The sequence below is a fragment of the Coenobita brevimanus genome, chromosome 63, assembly GCF_032717465.1.
Source record: "Coenobita brevimanus isolate Jiangsu-jjx chromosome 63, ASM3271746v2, whole genome shotgun sequence".
NCBI lineage: Eukaryota > Metazoa > Arthropoda > Malacostraca > Decapoda > Coenobitidae > Coenobita > Coenobita brevimanus.
Window position 1 is genome coordinate 40,786,379 of NC_137016.1, and position 18,578 is coordinate 40,804,956.

An 18,578-nucleotide genomic window follows, 5' to 3' on the forward strand; every position below is an offset into this window, starting at 1 on the left:
ACAGGGATACTACTGGGGAAGTATTCTTTCCCTCCTTCCCCAGGGGGAAGACAAAGTGGTGCTGGTGGTAGTCAACCGTAGTAGGACGAGGACCTGGACTGCAGTCATCCTTGCATTCCTCCTGGGGAAGGAGGGAAAGAATACTTCCCCAGTATCCCTGCTTGTCGTAAGAGGCAACTGGAAGGGGTTACTCAAGGTCTAAAGAATTCTTTAGACTTTGGGGTTACTTGTTTTACGTGTTGCGAGGAGATTCCTCAGAGCAATGGCGTTCCAACACCCTCCGATACCGGCGTCCCTGTGTTGCAGGTCCACTTGGTCCGGTAATGAATTTGTCGTTCTACAGAGTGATGTGTATCCCGGCTTTGGCGGTTCATCAGGTAGCGTCCTTAGGAATTCATGAAGTCGGGCTCTGTAGTATTTTACAGTGCAGTTAGTGAGATCCCGAATTTTCGTGGCTGGCATTTGGACTTTGAGATTTTAGTGCAGACGATGAGATGGGAGGCTTGCTTCTCGGTGGTGCGTGTGATAGTGGGACTTTTCACACACTTGCGACCAGCCCTCTTGTTAAAATTTGGTTCCACCTCACTGGTGTTGGAAGGGTTGGGTACCAGTTTTTCAAAGACCTTCCATGTGAAGATGATAATGTATCTCTCTCTACGTCACTGCTGAGAGTATAGTCCTAGTTATTATTATTATTATTATTTATTTTTTTTTTTTTTGTCTGACCCAGTAGGAGAGTTCTTTCATGCCCTTTATATGCCAGGTGTATGCTCTCTGTACAGACTGAAGGGCCTGTATGTCCATAATCTTGTGGGGGGGACCATAGTTGACTGCAGTAGTCCAGGACAGGTTGGACAAGTGCCCTCCACAGAGTCAGCATTCACTCCTCCCAGGAATAGAAGGTTGTAAGGGCCCACCCAGCTATTTTTATGGCCTTCTTGATGGTTTGCTCTGTGTGGTGCTTGAAAGCGGTGTCATTACGTAGGTATACCCCAAGGCACTTGCTGCCTCATTTTCACCTGTGAGCAGCGAAGTGTTGCTGAGGATCTCTTTGTTGGTACCGTACCACTTTTGAGCAGCTGGAACTAGCTGTCATTAAATGTCATGTTTTCCCATGCCCAATTGTAGACTTTGTTGAGGTCCTCTTGGTGAAAATCAACATCTTCACTAGCTCCAATACTTTTGCATATGCTGGTGTCATCAACGAATGAGGCAAGTGTGGAATGTGCAGTTTCTTTGGTGATGTCCCCTATCATTATTAGGAACAGTAGAGGCCCTAGAACAGAACCTTGGTGGACACCACTCACAACCCTGTGTTCTGCTGATATACCTCCATTTGCAACAGTGGTCTGGGATCTTCTTGTAAGGAAGTTAGGAATCCACACTCCTATTTCCCAGTTATGCTTAGGTCTCTTAGCTTGTGCAGAAGGATACCACGGTTAACCTTGTTGAATGCCCTAATGAAATTGAGGAGGGCAGTGTTGACATTGTCGCCCTTTGCTAAGTAGTGGAGGAGGTGGGACAAACAGGATCTTCCTTTACGGAAACCATGTTGGCCAGCATTGAAGATATTCCTTTCATCGAGGAAGGCATTGATTTTATTTCTCATAACTTTTTCAAAAAATTTTACTATGTGAGGTTAGAGCAACTAATCTGTAGTTTTTTGCTAATCCCTTGGTTCTGCCTTTATTAATTGGAGTTATTTTGGCTTTCCTTGCGTTTGTAGGCACTATGCCTGTGTGTAGGGAATGATGCCACAATAGATAAAAGGGGTGTGCCAGAGCATCTTTGCATGTGATTGGAAGTTTGGTCTTGGCTCTTCATTTGCAATCCTCACCTCCCCAGGCCCTGTCTTATCAAGGGCGTCCATCCATCTAATGACACTTCTCTGTGCATTTGAGCCCATGAATACACCTCTCCTTCTCTACCCAAGTCTCACTGTCTCATAGCACCACATTCCTAATGTGTGGCATACAAGGACTTTGTAGCATCTGGGAAGAGCCCTCTCCATGTCAGGCAAACCCCTCTCTAAACTCCTTACAGTCACTCCTTACCCTTGTTACAGAGCCAGCTCCAGCACCTACCAGTATCATGTCCCTCAAATAACAAACCTCCACACACAAAGAAACTCTCCAGCAAGATTAATCCTGTCCTGCCTCTCCCCTGTATGCTTTCCTTTGCATACCACACACTCAAAAGCAGTTCTACATTATTTTGCAGCACATGTCTAATACCATTACATTTCTTTTGCACCCACTTAGTACAAAAGTACAAACTGCACAAGTTGGAGTTATTTCCAATACCCTTGTAGCATGTGGAAAGAATGGAGGATGACAACTTGGTGTGGAGGGTGAGAGGTGTGAATGTCGAGAGTAGGGTTGCCAGAGTTAGACTGCAAAAGACCAGGGATGAAGTCATTGAGAGTGACCTTATGGATAATGGACTGAACAGAGAGAGCACTAGAGATAAAGTAGTGTGGAGAACTGCCATTACGTTCTCAGGCCATGTGAGGGGCCGGGGCTTGAGTTATCTGAAGAGGTTGGATGACTCTGTCCCTAATGCCCATCCAGGATGCAACACAGCATCCCATACTATTAAGTACATTATGAAAGACTGCACACAATTGCCTGTGCCAGCAACATAACATACACTCCTTGAGAGCTCAGTGGGAAAGCCCGGTCTCGGCCGTGGCCTTCCTTAGGGACTAGGGACTATTCGGTCAGACTGCCCAGGGAACAATTACTACTGCCGTTAGGTGATAAAGGCTAATACATGGAAGCATGTTGGAGCCTTTAAAAATGAAACAAAATGAATTCAAACATTCCTCATCAATAATGTAGCCACCATAAAACCCTGAAAAACATATGCCACACAGTATACCATTATTAAAATTTTCTGCTCACATCAAAACTATTTTCCTAAAGAGTTGACATAGGAAGTGGGTTGATTTTCTTAATAAGGTTTGGATTTGTTTGCTAATTTCTTTTCTCTTTTAAGCCATTGTTAGTTTGACATTTCTTTGTGTATTTCATGGGAAGTCTATTCCTGTGTCTTAATTAATTTCATATGTAGCCTTTTTTTTTTTTTTTTTTTTTAACCAGAGTGTGATAGGACACTAATGGAGGGGCTGAATACTGATGCTTGTGTCATATGTCTGTATATTATTCTTAATATGTTTACATAATTATTTTTAGCATAGGGAAGATATTGGTAGTGAAGGAGTTGCTGAAGGCTGTAACAAATTAGTCCAGCATAAATTCTCCCATGAGGTGAATAAAATTGGTAAGGGGTAGCAAAATTAATATAGCACAAATAACATCACAGGACAGGAGTTAAATACAGTATACAGTACTTAGTTACTAATATTTAATATAAGCTATTCCCTTTTTAAAGATACAGTAATCCCTCCAATATCCGACATAATAGAGCCATAGGCAGGTCCGGATAGTGGTCCTGTCCGGATATTGGGCCCCAGCTTATGGACTTGTACGTATGGACCCTAACTCAGAGAAACACCTATACAACTCCCTCTGGACATGCATTGCACCTATTTAAGACCCAAATCACTCCAATAAGGGACATAAAAGACTGAAATAAATGCAAAAGAACCATAAAATAAGGTTTAGAGGTGAGTTTATACAATATTAAACATTCTGGGTTGTACTTACAAGTCGCTGGCTTCTGGGCTGGTTTGAACCGCCAGTTTGCAGTCCACAGTTAATCCCCTGCATTCTAAATTCTAATTTCTTAACATTGCACAACACTGTAAATTCCTGTGTGTTCTAGTGGTGAGGTATTGCAGTTTATTCACTGTTTATTCACAAAAAACAAGCACCTGTGGCTTGCACTGCTATGAGCATCTGCTCTCGATCAGAGTTAGGCTGTGACTGATGGCGGGGTAACAGAGTTGCCAGATCGCAACAAACACATTACCAATCTCCTCAACTTTCATTACCAAATTTAACTTTTCATTACCAAATTCGTAAAGCTAGCATTTATTCTTCACTAATTATATATACAAGTGGAAATACATGTAATCACTCTCCTTATAATTAACACCATGTTGATTATTTTCATGCTATCTAGGGTAGCAGATTAATCAGAGAGAGCAAACAATCCACCATCTCCATCCTGTATATCCTCATACATGTGAAAAATCCATTTGGTAATGCATTATTCTGATTCATTACCAAACGAATTTTTCATTATCAAATTGGCCCACACTTGGTAATGAAAAATACCAAATGGCAACCCTGACAGGGGAGGGGGGAGGAAGGAAGGGGTGAAGAGACCATGGTGTAACAGCTGTTCGGTGCCAGGCGGCAATTTCAAATTACGGGTGGGAAAAAAGTCAGATTTTTTTCGAATTTTTTACAGTTTTTGGCCCATTTTGGGAATATTGGATCCCAGGACGATTATGTCCGGTTAGTGGGGATGTTCAGATATTGGGCGTTCGGATATTAAAGGGATTACTGTACAGTACTAATCCAGGTCATCAAAGGTTATACATACAAATGTGTGTTTAAATTCTGTATGGATTTATTTATAAGCAGTACATTTCACAAGACAGAGCACTCATGGATGCTGGACTGTTAGAATTCTGTTTGCTTCTCAGAATCATATCTTATTGTTTATCTAGTGTATATAAGTGTAAAAGCTGTAATGTGAGCGGCATAGGAGGTTTCATAGCACATTTTCTTTTGCAGTTTGTTTTGCACATTACACCTTAACATTCTCGTGACTTATTTACCATACTGACATAGCGTTCATTAACAACATACAAGACAATAATGAGGTTTAATCTGCAGAATATGTTGCTAAGGAAGAGGTGTTATGAAATCCACAAAGCCTCTTAGAATTTGACCCTAAATGCAACATTAGGCACAGCACCAGGCACATTGCTAGAATGTAAAATTATTAACAGTAGTGTTTTTGTGGCCCCAGGGTCATTTGAACATGAACCTGGTGGTATGCAGAAAATTGGCCTCAGAGATATTTTGTTGAGGTTATGAAGAAGGATTGTTTGTGTTGTGAAAGTGAGTTGCATGAGTTGAGTGTATTGTGGTGAGAGGGGTTGCATACAATTGAGAATCACATACACAGATCTTGTCATATGATGCATACAGTAATACTTGATCGTTAATTCACAGAAAGAAAATTTTGCAAGTACTGTACTCAAATAAAAGACAATAAAGTATGCATTTCTTTGACATGAAATAACAAACCCCATAGCTACTAGTAACAAGTAAACAACCAGCCCTCTCTCTAGCAAGAAGCTATATAATAATAGTACTAAGCTGAGGTATTACAAAAATAATAAAATTAGTAGCTAAGGAATGCATTAAGACTGGCTCAACAGTTCCCGTATGCCTCATTGTGCAGTCAGTCCTTTCTTAAATTTAAGTCTAGGGTGTTTGCTGGCAAAATGCCAATTTTAGTGAAACATGCTTCTTGTTCATGGTGTAAAGGATATAACAATAATAATAATAGTAATAGTGATAATGATAACAACAATAATAATAATTTCTGACTTTGAAGTAGCTACCTCTATAATAAATTTTTAAAAAGAAGAAAAGGTGTTACTTCATCAGGAATTTAACAAGGAACATTATTATGAACTGCGTGCAATGTAAAATGATGGAGAAGAGCTAATTCACCATGAAATTAATAATGGAACAACTTTAAATAAGAACTAACAGCTCAATGCTCTCCATCACAACCAGTTAGTTAACCATGTACAGTGTGCAAAAGGCTGTAATTTCCTTTGATTATGAGGCTTTCTGGCATACAGTACTTGGTAGCAATGTACTGCATCAGGTACTAGTATTTTCCATATTATACCTTAATGTTCTCTTATATATTTCTTATCCTCATCATCATCATCATCATCATCCAGACCTCTTTTCCCACCAAAGGATGAGGTGAGATTGGGTCCAGAGAGCAAGAAACAACCTGATAGAAGGAGGAACTACTTTTGTAGCAACAAACTGCATAAATAACATACAGGAAAATTTTCCACATCAGATATAAAAAACAAACTTGTAAGGTGCTGTGGAGCCTCCTTAATGAAAAAGATTACAAACCTGATATCATGGGAACTGCTAGTAGTCAATCAATATAGCTGCATAAAGTTTGAAAGCATCACAAGAGCACATACTACACAATGCTTGAGTACACTGCATGGGACCAGCATCAGGATCACATGGGTTTGCTTGCATCATCATCATCATCATCATCATGACCTTTCTTCTCACCTAAGGATGAGGTGAGATAGGATCCAAAAATATAAGGAAAGACAAAGCATGAATGAGGGAGAACTGTCGACAGAATCCTGACTGAAATGAGCCACACAGTCCTTCACACATCATTCAAGTCCCTGGAATCATGACTCCACTTCACGTATTAAAAAAAAAAAAAAAAAAAAAAAAAAAAAAAAAATGCACAAAATACACCCATGGTAGCTATTTGCCCTCTTGATGAAACCTACATAAAAACTACCTTCATTCATTTAGATAAGATCAGGTGGATAATGGAGGTGTTGCCTTTACAGTAGCATGGCTGTAGAAGTATGTTTGGTGGTTTCTGTTGTTTGGCGTCATTTATTTTTTCCAAAATTTGTAATTTTTTTTTCCTTCTGTTCCTTATTTTTAGTACAGATTGGAAGTCTCCAGTTATAATTACGTATGTCTTCTTGTATGGTTACTGTTGTTATAAATTTTTTCTTTTTACATTCTCACTTGCATTAACTATGTACTATAAAACAAATTTTTCCAAAATCTTGCTCTACCACTCCACATGTCTGGCACTCTTGTACTGTATTCACTTGTTTGTTGTTTTTTTTTTTTTTTTTTTTTTTTTTTTTTTAACCACTGGTTCATCATCTAATCAATATTTTTATTTACCACCAATAGTTGTCATAACATCACCATCTTGATCATTGTAAGAGGACAGCCTCAACAAAATTGCCACAATTAAGTACAGTTTACAATTAAGATTGATCAAACATTGTACAAAACATAATTAAAAATAAATTGCTATATTGTACCGTAAACATGAATACATTATATCTCCCTAAGTACCTGCACTTTGATGCCCACTTACATAGTGTTGATACTGTATTTATTACAACCAAATGTAGCTGCTGCTGAAGAACAGCACATAATGTATCACAGTGTGGTGAGTCAGTAAGTACGGTTCAACTCAAAAGTTCCTGGTACAATCAGCCTTTGTACACACAGAAGGAATACTTTAGTAACACTGTACTCTAATCTGGCCACTGTTAAGTGGTTGTTTTAGGCCATTTAACTAGAGGTACACTATGACTGTACACCCATAACTCTTGTCATATACTTCACAATATGTCACCCACTGCACCATATCCTTGTGAATTCACCTGTACACTAGGACACATTGGCTTGGTAGACATTAATAATTCAGCAGTACAGTATGTAAAATAAGTTGCTCAGTTATGGCATGATGTACAGTATTGATATTTACCAACTAAATGTTAGTTTAGTTCATTTTTATGAGTTAAAATCACAGTGTTACTTTTGAGAAAGTATACCTTAATGGAAATTACTTCCAACAGTAGCAGTTAGTGAGATACAATTCCAAGTTAATCTAACAGCTTTATGCTGTACTGTATATACCAGGTATGCTTTTATAGATCTGAGGTTTTTGTGAGACATCATCAGAGCTGTTCAGACCATAAAACTGAAACAATGAGCATTTTGAATTAGGTTAAATTACCCAGTGAAATCAAAGGTCCTCCACTTTATGGAACCATATTCATAATTAACACTAATCGGAAATATGGTATACTGTAGTAAACATATTTTTTGTGATGAGTTTAGGCCACGAGCACAAGCCCTTCTTGAAATCTAGGAATAGGAATGAACACTCACCCACACACCAATGGTGGGTGACTCCTAGCAGCCAGTTCCATGCTCTTCTTTGGTATGATGGGGCAGAGGTTAGGTTGTTGTAGTCCAGTATATTTAGGGGTAGATGACCAGTTTACTCCCCTTGTTGGCTTTAAATGATAAAAAAAAAAATTTCTAGTCACTCTACAGGGATGAAACCTATGGAATGCTGCCATTCTGACTGGGATGTTCTAACAACCATTATTTGCTGTGTTAATTTTCCCTCATTTCACAGAACATGGCCATAAAAGTGTACAGCTGATGAAGACTCCTATTGTCCCACTACTGCCACCCGCTGGAGGATGGCGGGGTTGCTCTCCACCACATGCCGTAGCATGGCCTCCAGCTGCACCATGGAGTTAGTGTGACGCTGCTGTTCCTTTGCCTCCAGAGCCTCCAGATGACTCAGCCGGTGGTTCCTGTGGAGTTGAGGAAAATGGACAGTATTAACCACTTCACACTGATGAGATATTTCATATTCCATTATTGCTGTCACCAGACTGTTTTGTTTAGCTTTGGAGAGACTTTAAAAACTGGTAATGTTAGAGGTAACCTTCATTATCTCCTTCCTCACTAGAAGTCTGTCCTAAGTTAAATAGAATCATCTGGTTGCACCAAGAATAAAATTAAAAACATTAGATACACACACACACACACACACACACACACACACACACACACACACACACACACACACACACACACACACACACACACACACACACACACACACACACACACACACACACACACACACACACACACACACACACACACACACACACACACACACACACACACACACACACACACACACACACACACACACACACACACACACACACACACACACACACACACACACACACACACACACACACACACACACACACACACACACACACACACACACACACACACACACACACACACACACACACACACACACACACACACACACACACACACACACACACACACACACACACACACACACACACACACACACACACACACACACACACACACACACACACACACACACACACACACACACACACACACACACACACACACACACACACACACACACACACACACACACACACACACACACACACACACACACACACACACACACACACACACACACACACACACACACACACACACACACACACACACACACACACACACACACACACACACACACACACACACACACACACACACACACACACACACACACACACACACACACACTGGAAAGTGGTAGTAAATGCAGTTACCTTTGTCAGCACAGCTTGCATACCACTATACAGTATGTAGTTTTAAGTTTCAGCCATTTGTTATGATTCAACTCTTACCTTAAGCATTCAACTGTGTTGCCATCCAGTTTATTGGGTGATAAATTATGCTCATTGTTTTTACTTGGGTCTTCACTGATTTTGCCTGCCCACAGTCGCTGCTTCTTATTAGTTCTGTTGATCTTTGCAAGAAGACGTTGAGAGTTACTTGACCCTGTGAGAAGCTGGACACAGCCTAAATGATTCTTGAGGAATGGGGGACACTGAAGGAAGAGTGACTCGATCAGGTAGACCAGCTCAAGGCGTGAGGTGAGAGAGTAGAGAATGGCATCATCCATTATGTCCTGTAGAGAGATTAAGGAGCACTTGTATAACACTTAGGTCAGATCATAGGGTTTGTGATTGAAATGAGAGTATAACAGTCTTTCTGGTTACAGATATAATTGAATGCAGAATCTGTGGTACAGTGGGTGGTTCATTGTGTAGGATGTATGACACAAGTTAAGAGTTTCAAGAAATCACAGTATATTTAGCTGAATGTCCTAAAACAACCCCTTACTAGAGATATATATATATTGCACTACTGCACACTCTATGTGCACCTGGCTGAATCTGGTACAGACACAATCAGTGAAGGGCCGAAAATCTCAAAGGGTTAATAAACTTTAAAATATGCTACACATGGACAACTAAGTGGACTGATAGCTAAGGGGATGGAAGTGCAAGAAATATGTCCTGACTGTTGGATGATGGGCAGCACTATCAAAATGTTTACCTTGGTGTCTGTGACTGCCAGACCATTCATCACATTCATAAGGACGAGAAAAATGAGGAAGAGGAAGACGAGGAAGATAAGGATGGCTGAGGCAGCAAACATGAAGCTGTTGCGTGCAAACTGCTCGCTGAGTGAAGAGTACTCAAACTCTCCTGTGGCCATCACAATTGCCTTGGGCAGCGTTGAGCCAAAGTCCTGGAATTCTGGGTTGTCCTGTGCATGAAAATTATTATAGTCCACATGACAGTATAAGGGATGTACTGTAGGCAGCACAAGAGGTTTCATAGCATCTCTTCCTTTGCAGTTTGTTCTGCACATTACACCTCAATAATCTCTTGTATGTAGTTGGTGCAAACTATGTTGATGTTAAAATGACATGAATAGCATACAAGAGGTGCAATATGTAAAATAAACAGCTATGGAAGATGTGCTACAAAGCCTCCTATGCCACTCAGAATATGGTTCTTAAGTTAGGAATGTGTTCCATATTATCAAAACTTCATTCATATAATTGTTCCTGTAAAATTGGGGAACTGACAAATGAGCTTCAAAGGAAGTAGTGGAACTTTAACCCTTCCAGTTCAGTAAGTGTGAAAGTGACATAGTAAAATAGATGAACTCTTTTCCTCAAATGTACCCACCTCTCCATCACCTGAGTTCTGGAGAATGATATTAAAGCTAATGGTGAAGGCGAGGATGAGCGCCCCAAAGAGGAAGATGAATTTGAGGAAGTTCAGGGAAACATGGCGCAGCATGGTGATGTACAAGGCCAGGGGTGGCGCTCTCCCCAGGATCAGCACAAACTCATACCTGTGTTGATAAAAGTGATAATACAACTGTTATAAGACTGGAAAGATAGAGAGAGAGAGAGATTGAAATTGTATTTTATATTCAGTATTAGTCACAAAAGCACCTTCTGAAGGTAATAACAAATTTTGCAGGACACCCTGTAAAAGAGAACATTTATTTGTTCATTTATGAAGGTTCCAGCCATTTATGAAAGTTCCAACATTCTTGCTGGTATCCATCTTGGTCACCAAGTGGTGGTTCTCCACACTGGTCAATCTCTAGCAGCTTCTCTGTTCAATTCCTTAACATTGATGTCACATTCTATGACCTTGTCCCAAATCTTTTTTGTATGTCATATGTAGAAATGAACTGGTAAGGAAGGGTTGCTAGAAAGTCTCCTAAGCCGGCAGTAATACAAGACTGCATCATATTATTAACAGCTTAAGAGGCTTTTTACCATCTTCTCCTTGATATTTTTCATACTGCATTGTAATTTTCCCACATTTTATATTTATACTACTTAAGTGTCATCATACAGTGTAAGTTAAAAGCCTGAAATCTCAGAGGAATGAGTGCAGTATACAGTAATGTTTTACTTTATTGCAGGTTTATGGTGACATACTGGCAGTGTCAGAGGAGGAGTGCATTGACATTGTGCATGCTGGTTGTGTTCATACAGACTGAGAAAGGTGCCAGGTACTGTACATTGAACAGCATGAACATCATATTAAGGATACACCCTGTGATATGTTCTTTCCTGTATGTTTTAAGATTTTTTTACTCACCCTGTAGTTTGAATACTTATCATAGATGACAGTATAAATGTGTCATATGAAGAGACATAAGGGATGTAAGAGAAATAACAAAATGGAACATAAGTGCCCTGCATCATTATACTTTAATACATGAGTATTCAAAACATGTCATGTACTGTTTAGTTAGTCCTCCTTATAAGTTTTCTTATTTTTTTAACTTTTTTTAGTAAGTCCACAGTAGTTTACGCATTTACAATACTGTATTGATTATAGAAATTCTACCACTACCTCTAAGTTTGATTTGCTGGTTTACTGCCATTCACAGCACCAGGTACATTACAATACTTTATATAGAAAGATTTACAATACAGTATTTTAGAGCACATCATCGTCATATAGTGAGGACATACTGCACAGTAATGTAATTATAAGAATAGAAGTAAAACATAGCTAAGTCACTCACCAAGCAACAATCATTGCCCAAGCTGCTAAGTGGGTGGTTGCATCAACAGTGAGGGTGGCACAGCACAGGATGAGCACTGCTATGATGAGGAACCATTCTAGGTAGTTTTCTATGTTCTTGAGGTACTGCAGACGGGAGAATATTACCTGGAAGATCTCTCGCACCAACATGTACAGAGTGAGGGGCAGCAGGATGGCCATGAGGATATTAACTGTGGTGCGCTTGGCCTCAGTGTCTTGTTCCAGGGTGTCTGTTGAGGTGATGGTACGGTTTGGGTTGGTGGCACGGGTCTCCATCATCCTCAGGTCCTTGAGATTGTACACAAAGATGGTGAGGATGACAACAAAGAGGAAATAGAGGGCCAGGTTAAGAAGGTAAAATGGTAGTGCTTTGCGCCACTTGGCATACAGCAGTGTCTGGACCAGTGGGTGGGTGATAACATGCCGGTGATATCTGCTGCGGTTAATGTCCATCAACATCTCAACTTCACTGATGCCTTTGGGACTGTGCTTGCTCTGCTGTACTGGTGGGGGTAAAAGGAAGCGATAGTCAAGAAGGAGGGTGTAGTCTGGGTTAGTGAGGGCTTCATCCTCTGCCTGACCTGGTTGTTGAGGCAGGTGTTTGATGCAGCCATCCATTGCTGCCTCTAGGGTGGCTGGTCGCAGTGTAGTCAAAATTGTAGGAGCCTGCCTGTCCTCCACTAACCATGGCCGCACTCCAAGGTAGGCTCCACGCTGCAGCAGTTCACTCACAGCCTCTTGCTTGTTGAAGGCAGCAGCAACATGCACAGCTGTCCTTCCTCTCCACTCCTGGTTCACATCCAGCTCCACATCTGGCTCTAGCAACCTGGAGAAGCAAGCAGCATGGTTGATATCCATGGAAGGTTTCTCATCACGCTTCCAGTTTTCCATCATTTTCAACATGAGGCTTACTGTATGAATACGTAAATTTACTGTCCGGTCACTTCCCTTCATCCTGGTGATTAGTTGGTCAAAAATAGATTGGTGACCGTGGGCAGCAGCACGATGGAGAGGCAACTCCTCTGTCATTTCCATCACCCAAGGATCTGCTTTATACTTCAGCAGTGTTTTTACCAGTGACTCATTTTTGTTGTCTACTGCTGTGAACAGCACTGTGTTCTTTCCAAGACGTGAGCTGACAGCTGTTTTAGCCTCATTCTGAGACTTCCCTCTCAGAAAATTTTCCAGATCAGAGCCACTTTCATCAGCAAGGATGAAGTCAAGAAATTGTGAATGAGCTGGCCTTGTAGGAGGAGGGTGGCGCTCTCCCATCAACACAGATGTCAAGGCTCGCTTCCTCTGCAAGACTTCCTCCACAGTACCTTCACCTGTGGCCTCATGCAAGGATGCTCCATGTTCCACCAGTTTTCTGCAGAAGGCCAATAGGCCTCCTCGGCGGGGAGCACCGTCCCCCTGTGGCAGTTTGCTGGCAGCAGTAGCAAGTGGTGTTAGGGCAGCATGAGGTTCCAGATCCACACCACTCAGTGCTAGCAACATGTCTGTCAACTTTAGCAGGTCATCCTCTGGGAGCTTGCCTTTGTCTAGTGAATGAGCTAGCACATGGAGTGGTGTGTAGCCATTTTCATTACGAGCATTGGGGTCTGCCCCAGCATCCAGCAGCAGCCGCACCAGTGCAGGATTGGCCAGAGCAACAGCCAGTAGTAATGGTGTTTGGCCATCGTGGTCGGGTGCATCCAGGATGTCCTGCATAGGCCGGGGGTTCAGCAGCACTGTGAGGCAACGTCCAGCTCCTTCTGACACTGCCATGTGAAGTGCAGTGGTGGGGTGGCCAGAACGGGATGGAGTTGGCCGAAGCACTGCATCTTGCCCCACCCGGCCAACCAATTTACGCAGCTCCTCATCAGCGTCCCGACTCAGCACCTTCTCCAGTGATTCTGCCTGCACTTCCTTCATCTCCACTGCTGTTGAGATTAGTGGTTTCCTCTGGTTCTCCAAATCTGCCACCATCACAACACCTGCCAAGGAAACTATCATAAATAAACCTGTCACATCTGCCAGGCTCTTAACATTTTCGTAATTAGAAACATATTTGTCAGCTATACAGAAGGCTGAAAATGGGGGAAAGGTATTTGTTCCTTTCCGTTTGATTTTAGGTAATGAACACTTCCATGTTATCTCTATTCTAACCCATCTGAAGCAATTTCATGTGTATCTGTACAATCGTGGGTTTGCATGCCAGCTTACTGTACTTGCTTTTACAAGAGTAGCTGATACACTTTGATAGTAAGCTGTAAATTGAACATAAGTTACCAAAGATGGTAGAGTAAAAGTTGAAGTTTATATCCCCAAATATCCACAAGTTCCAAGTGCAGTGACCATGGTAAAAAAGTATATATATATATATATGTGTGTGTGTGTAATTCACCAGGTCGGTCAGGATCACTTGATGGTCGTGATCGTCAGCTTTTTGCCCTCCCGGAAGGGAGCTGAGAGCTCATATAGTCCGATCTAAGGGCAAGGCTGTGACCTTCACACATGCACACACCCGTCCCCTTGCTCCAGGGGGACAGTAACCACCCACTTCGTCAGTGAAACTTTTCGCAACCTGAGCGAGGCGCGAACTCCCGTCCACCAGTTGGCAAGCGAGAACGTTACCACTGCACCAGCGAGCGGTGTGTGTGTGTATTTATTTAATTGGAAGAACCAGAAAAAAATTGTGTGGAGTGGGTGTGAGGTGACTGTCGCATGGAACATACTGAGAAAGTTATGGATAACAGAGTTGAATGGAGAAGTGTGTAAGGGTTTGTGAGCTTTAATGTGAATAAATACTTTAACTGCTTCAACCAAGTTTACATTTACCAGTGTTATATATGATGAATGATGATAGAGCTTTATTATAAAAGTAAATAGTAAATAAATACAGGTATAAGCTTTTAGTCACCAGTCTTGTAAAGTTAAGAAACAGACTTATTGAATTTGCTTGCGTGGTGGACTGACATTGAACTCAAGTCCCTTAATGAATCCACCTCCGAAGACTAAGTCGTGGTGGGAAGGCAAAACGGTCCACGACACAAGCATTACACACGTACCATGTCAACATTTTTGTTTTCAGTGCCTGCTGCAAGGAAATAAGTAACTGATAACAAGAATGTTTAAGAGTCTGGGGCAAATACACACCAAGTTTCACTGTCAAAATTGTTATGGGTATCAATCATCCAGTCCTGTAACGCCTTATTATGAAAATCGAGTCTCGGGGGTAAAAAGTACAAGTAAGTGACCATTTACTCGCTTCTGAGATGCATTATTTGAGAAGTAAACTTCAACTATCGCATAGATGCAAATCCATATGGGCCACATCCGATCTGAATATCGTAATCTACAAAACCACGAGATGTTTATTGGGTTAAACAGTTGCCATCTAATGTAGTAATTTTTTTTTTTTTTCCTGAACTACAAGAAACCAGTTAGCAGCTAACTCTGTGGTGTCAAATGAAGACAGCACCACATCAAGTGTGTATCATCCGGTCATAGCCAGAGTAAAATGAAAACTGCATCATGTATAATGAGATTTTGGCATCATAATAAATTAAAGTGGTGGCAAAAGCGGCCAGAACAGTAGCTTACCTACTGGGCAGTTAAGGTAGTATGCAGAAGTTTGATGGTGACCAAGTTAAGGCTGCTACGACTTACTCTTAGCTGAAATAACCCCCTCAGTTGGACATCTCTGGTATATGTTTCTAGTACAGCAAGAGTCAGTCAGCCAGACGATTTTATTCAGCTGAGTGAATATGGAGCCTGAGACAACTGAAGTGTTCAATTCCAGCCAACACCAGACGATTTTATTCAGTTAAGGGAGTCAGGAATATGTGTTCAGTTCCATCCAACACCAGACGATTTTATTCAGTTAAGGGAGTCATAGGAGTGTGTTGAATTTCAGCTAACGCCAGACGATTCTATTCAGCAGAGGGAGTCAGGAATATATGTGTTCCATTCCAGCTAACGCCAACCGATTTTATTCAGCAGAGGGAGTCACAGGAATATGTGTTCAATTCCAGCTAACAGCAGACGATTTTATTCAGTTAAGGGAGTCACAGGAATATGTGTTAATTCTAGCAAACACCAGATGATTTTATGTAGTTAAGGGAGTCACAGGTCCGTATTCTCATCGGGGAAGGAAACTCTTAACACCTCTTAGTTATTTTTGGATATGGCTGGGTGATATCCTTTCGTACGTTAAATTTTGCTGAGTATGGCAATATTGTTAGGATTTAGGTAACCGAAAAGGACAGTAAGGTGTAATAAAATAAATCGCCAAAGAGAATACTGGCCGCAAGCTTTTTGTTTAACCAGACGATTTTATTCAGCTGAGTCACGGAAACAGTATGAAATCGTGTGACGTTGGTTGGAATAGAATAAACAGGATAGTTGCGGCGTTTGGATCATGGGAATGTTAACTCTTGACCAGCCTTGCGTCCCTAACAACCTTGCAAAGAGCGTCAGGTGGTCACACACACACAAACACAGTACTGTTCACCATCGCTGCTCTCCCCCAGCGCCATCCCCTGCACCCCCCCCCCCGCTTCCCCCCCCCTTCTCTCAAATACTTTTGCGTACTCATGAGTACGTTCACATCACAACCCCACGTAGCATAAAGCACACACACACACACACACACACACACACACCTGTTCTCTGTCACATGCCTCCACACAGTTACAAAGCGAGGGTTGAATACGTAAATACTCATATAGAGGCTTCAAAACACACACACACACACACACACACACACACACACACACACACGTCTTATGCACATAGTTAACAAATTTCAGTACATGCTTCTACGTAACCGTGTTCTTGTTTGCATAGATTTCGTAGAGCTTGTTACCAAGCGATCGCTGGGGAAATGTCTGGGAATCCTCAACCAAACGAGTATCCTACTATCCATAGCCGGAAATGTTTAGAGGACGTAGCTGGTCATTCTGTTATGCCCTTCAGTATAACTTCAACCAGTGGCTATAGCCTATAAGGCAATGGATCGTGTGTTCTGAGCTGCTCTCGAGTCTTCAGAGCACTTTTTTTTTTTTTATCGTGCATATTGCACCATAACACCCTTCTATAACATGTGTATTTTGATATCGACATAATTTCAATCAGTAGGCTAACTTTAAGATAATATTGAGATGTGCAAAAAAAATTGCAGAGGAAGTGTTAGGAAATATCGAGAGCCATTTAAAACGTTATCTTTCGTAGCGTACTCACCCGGTTACGGATAATGTAGTCCAAGGTTCTCATATTTTCCCAGATAGAGATTTAAATTCCTGACTAGTGTTACGTCCAAAGTAGTGAAGCTGTCCGCAATATCATGCTTATTCTTGTAACCACAACTGTTACAACATACAGTATATGATTTCTGTTCGTAGCCCATACATGTAGAGGGACTGCGAGGTATTTATTAATTTATTGTATTATTATACTTGGTGTCAGCGCTTTCTTATATCGGTTACATTATAAGCAATGCAGTAAATAAAATGGAATGATAAAAGCAGATTATGAATAATTTAGGGAGTATTAAATCGGGAAGTTTTTATTTAGTTTGGCGACGATCCGATCACATCCAGGAGAGGCTGAAGAAAAGTACGTAATTTACTTGCGGGCTACTAACAAAACTTTCAGTCGGAGTACTGTGAATGCTCTTTAATATTAGCAAAAAGTGAGTATTAATTAACTAATGCCTGACTGAGTGCCCCTGAGGTTAATTTCCATATACAGCTGTCTTCGTCACAAGCATACTGGTTAGTGGTTAAAGCCACTCAACAGTCAATACACAAGAAGAATAGGAAGTATTAGTGATCATGCTCTGGTGAAATCCTTAGTTTGATAGTAATATCTTCAGCACGCGGGATCTTGTCGATATAAGGTGCATGTAATCGTCTGGTAACAAGACTGATATATAGAAGGCCTCACTGTAGCGAAGGATTTGATTGGTGTGGTTATATGAAAGGTAGGTCTTGAAACGGATCGTACTGCAAAACCTTCGGGAGTGTGCATTTATGGATTTCAGTTTTTAATTGAAGCAATGACCTGTGCATTGTATTGGTCAAGTAAATCACTGCTGTCTTCTGTGCCCTTCTCAAGCATCTGCACGCAACTTCATTTCCCTTAAATTACAGTAGTCGTGTTTACATTGAAAATTGCGTCCCACACAGCTTGCCATTGTGCAGCGAATTTTGTCATGTTACCAGTACCACGTGATAACTCAAGATAGGTTAATTTATTATTGATTCGCGAGAGAAATACGTACATTAAATGTCAACTTTTATTAATCTGTTTACGTGTCTTGTTAAAATTCATGAAATCCATGAACGTTATGGTCCTATAGGTTTACCATTACTGTAGAATTTAACGATTTATTGATGGATTTGTGTATAATACATATTCCAGGTTTGTGTTTATAATTGGTGAAATTATTCAGACAGTCGGTACTACTATACTGTGCGGTCAACCAGGTCATTTATACTAGCTTTCGGTTGCTATAGGATAGGATAGGTTAGGTTGGATGGATAGGATAAGTTAGGGTAAATGA

General features: G+C 41.1%; 1 protein-coding gene across 2 annotated transcripts in view; it reads right to left on the reverse strand.

Moving 5' to 3' along the window:
* Positions 1–6,823: 6,823 nt before the first annotated feature.
* LOC145404493 (transient receptor potential cation channel subfamily A member 1-like) overlaps positions 6,824–18,578 on the reverse strand; it is a 74,074-nt gene continuing 62,319 nt past the window's right edge. For both annotated transcript variants that reach the window (XM_080276053.1, XM_080276054.1), the window contains exons 2-6: positions 12,012–14,007; positions 10,646–10,814; positions 10,005–10,217; positions 9,290–9,573; positions 6,824–8,341 (exon numbers count right to left, since the gene is read on the reverse strand). In XM_080276053.1, the coding sequence (XP_080132179.1) occupies positions 8,194–8,341; positions 9,290–9,573; positions 10,005–10,217; positions 10,646–10,814; positions 12,012–14,007 (2,810 nt within the window). In that variant the 3' untranslated portion in view covers positions 6,824–8,193. The remainder of the gene's footprint in view (positions 8,342–9,289; positions 9,574–10,004; positions 10,218–10,645; positions 10,815–12,011; positions 14,008–18,578) is intronic.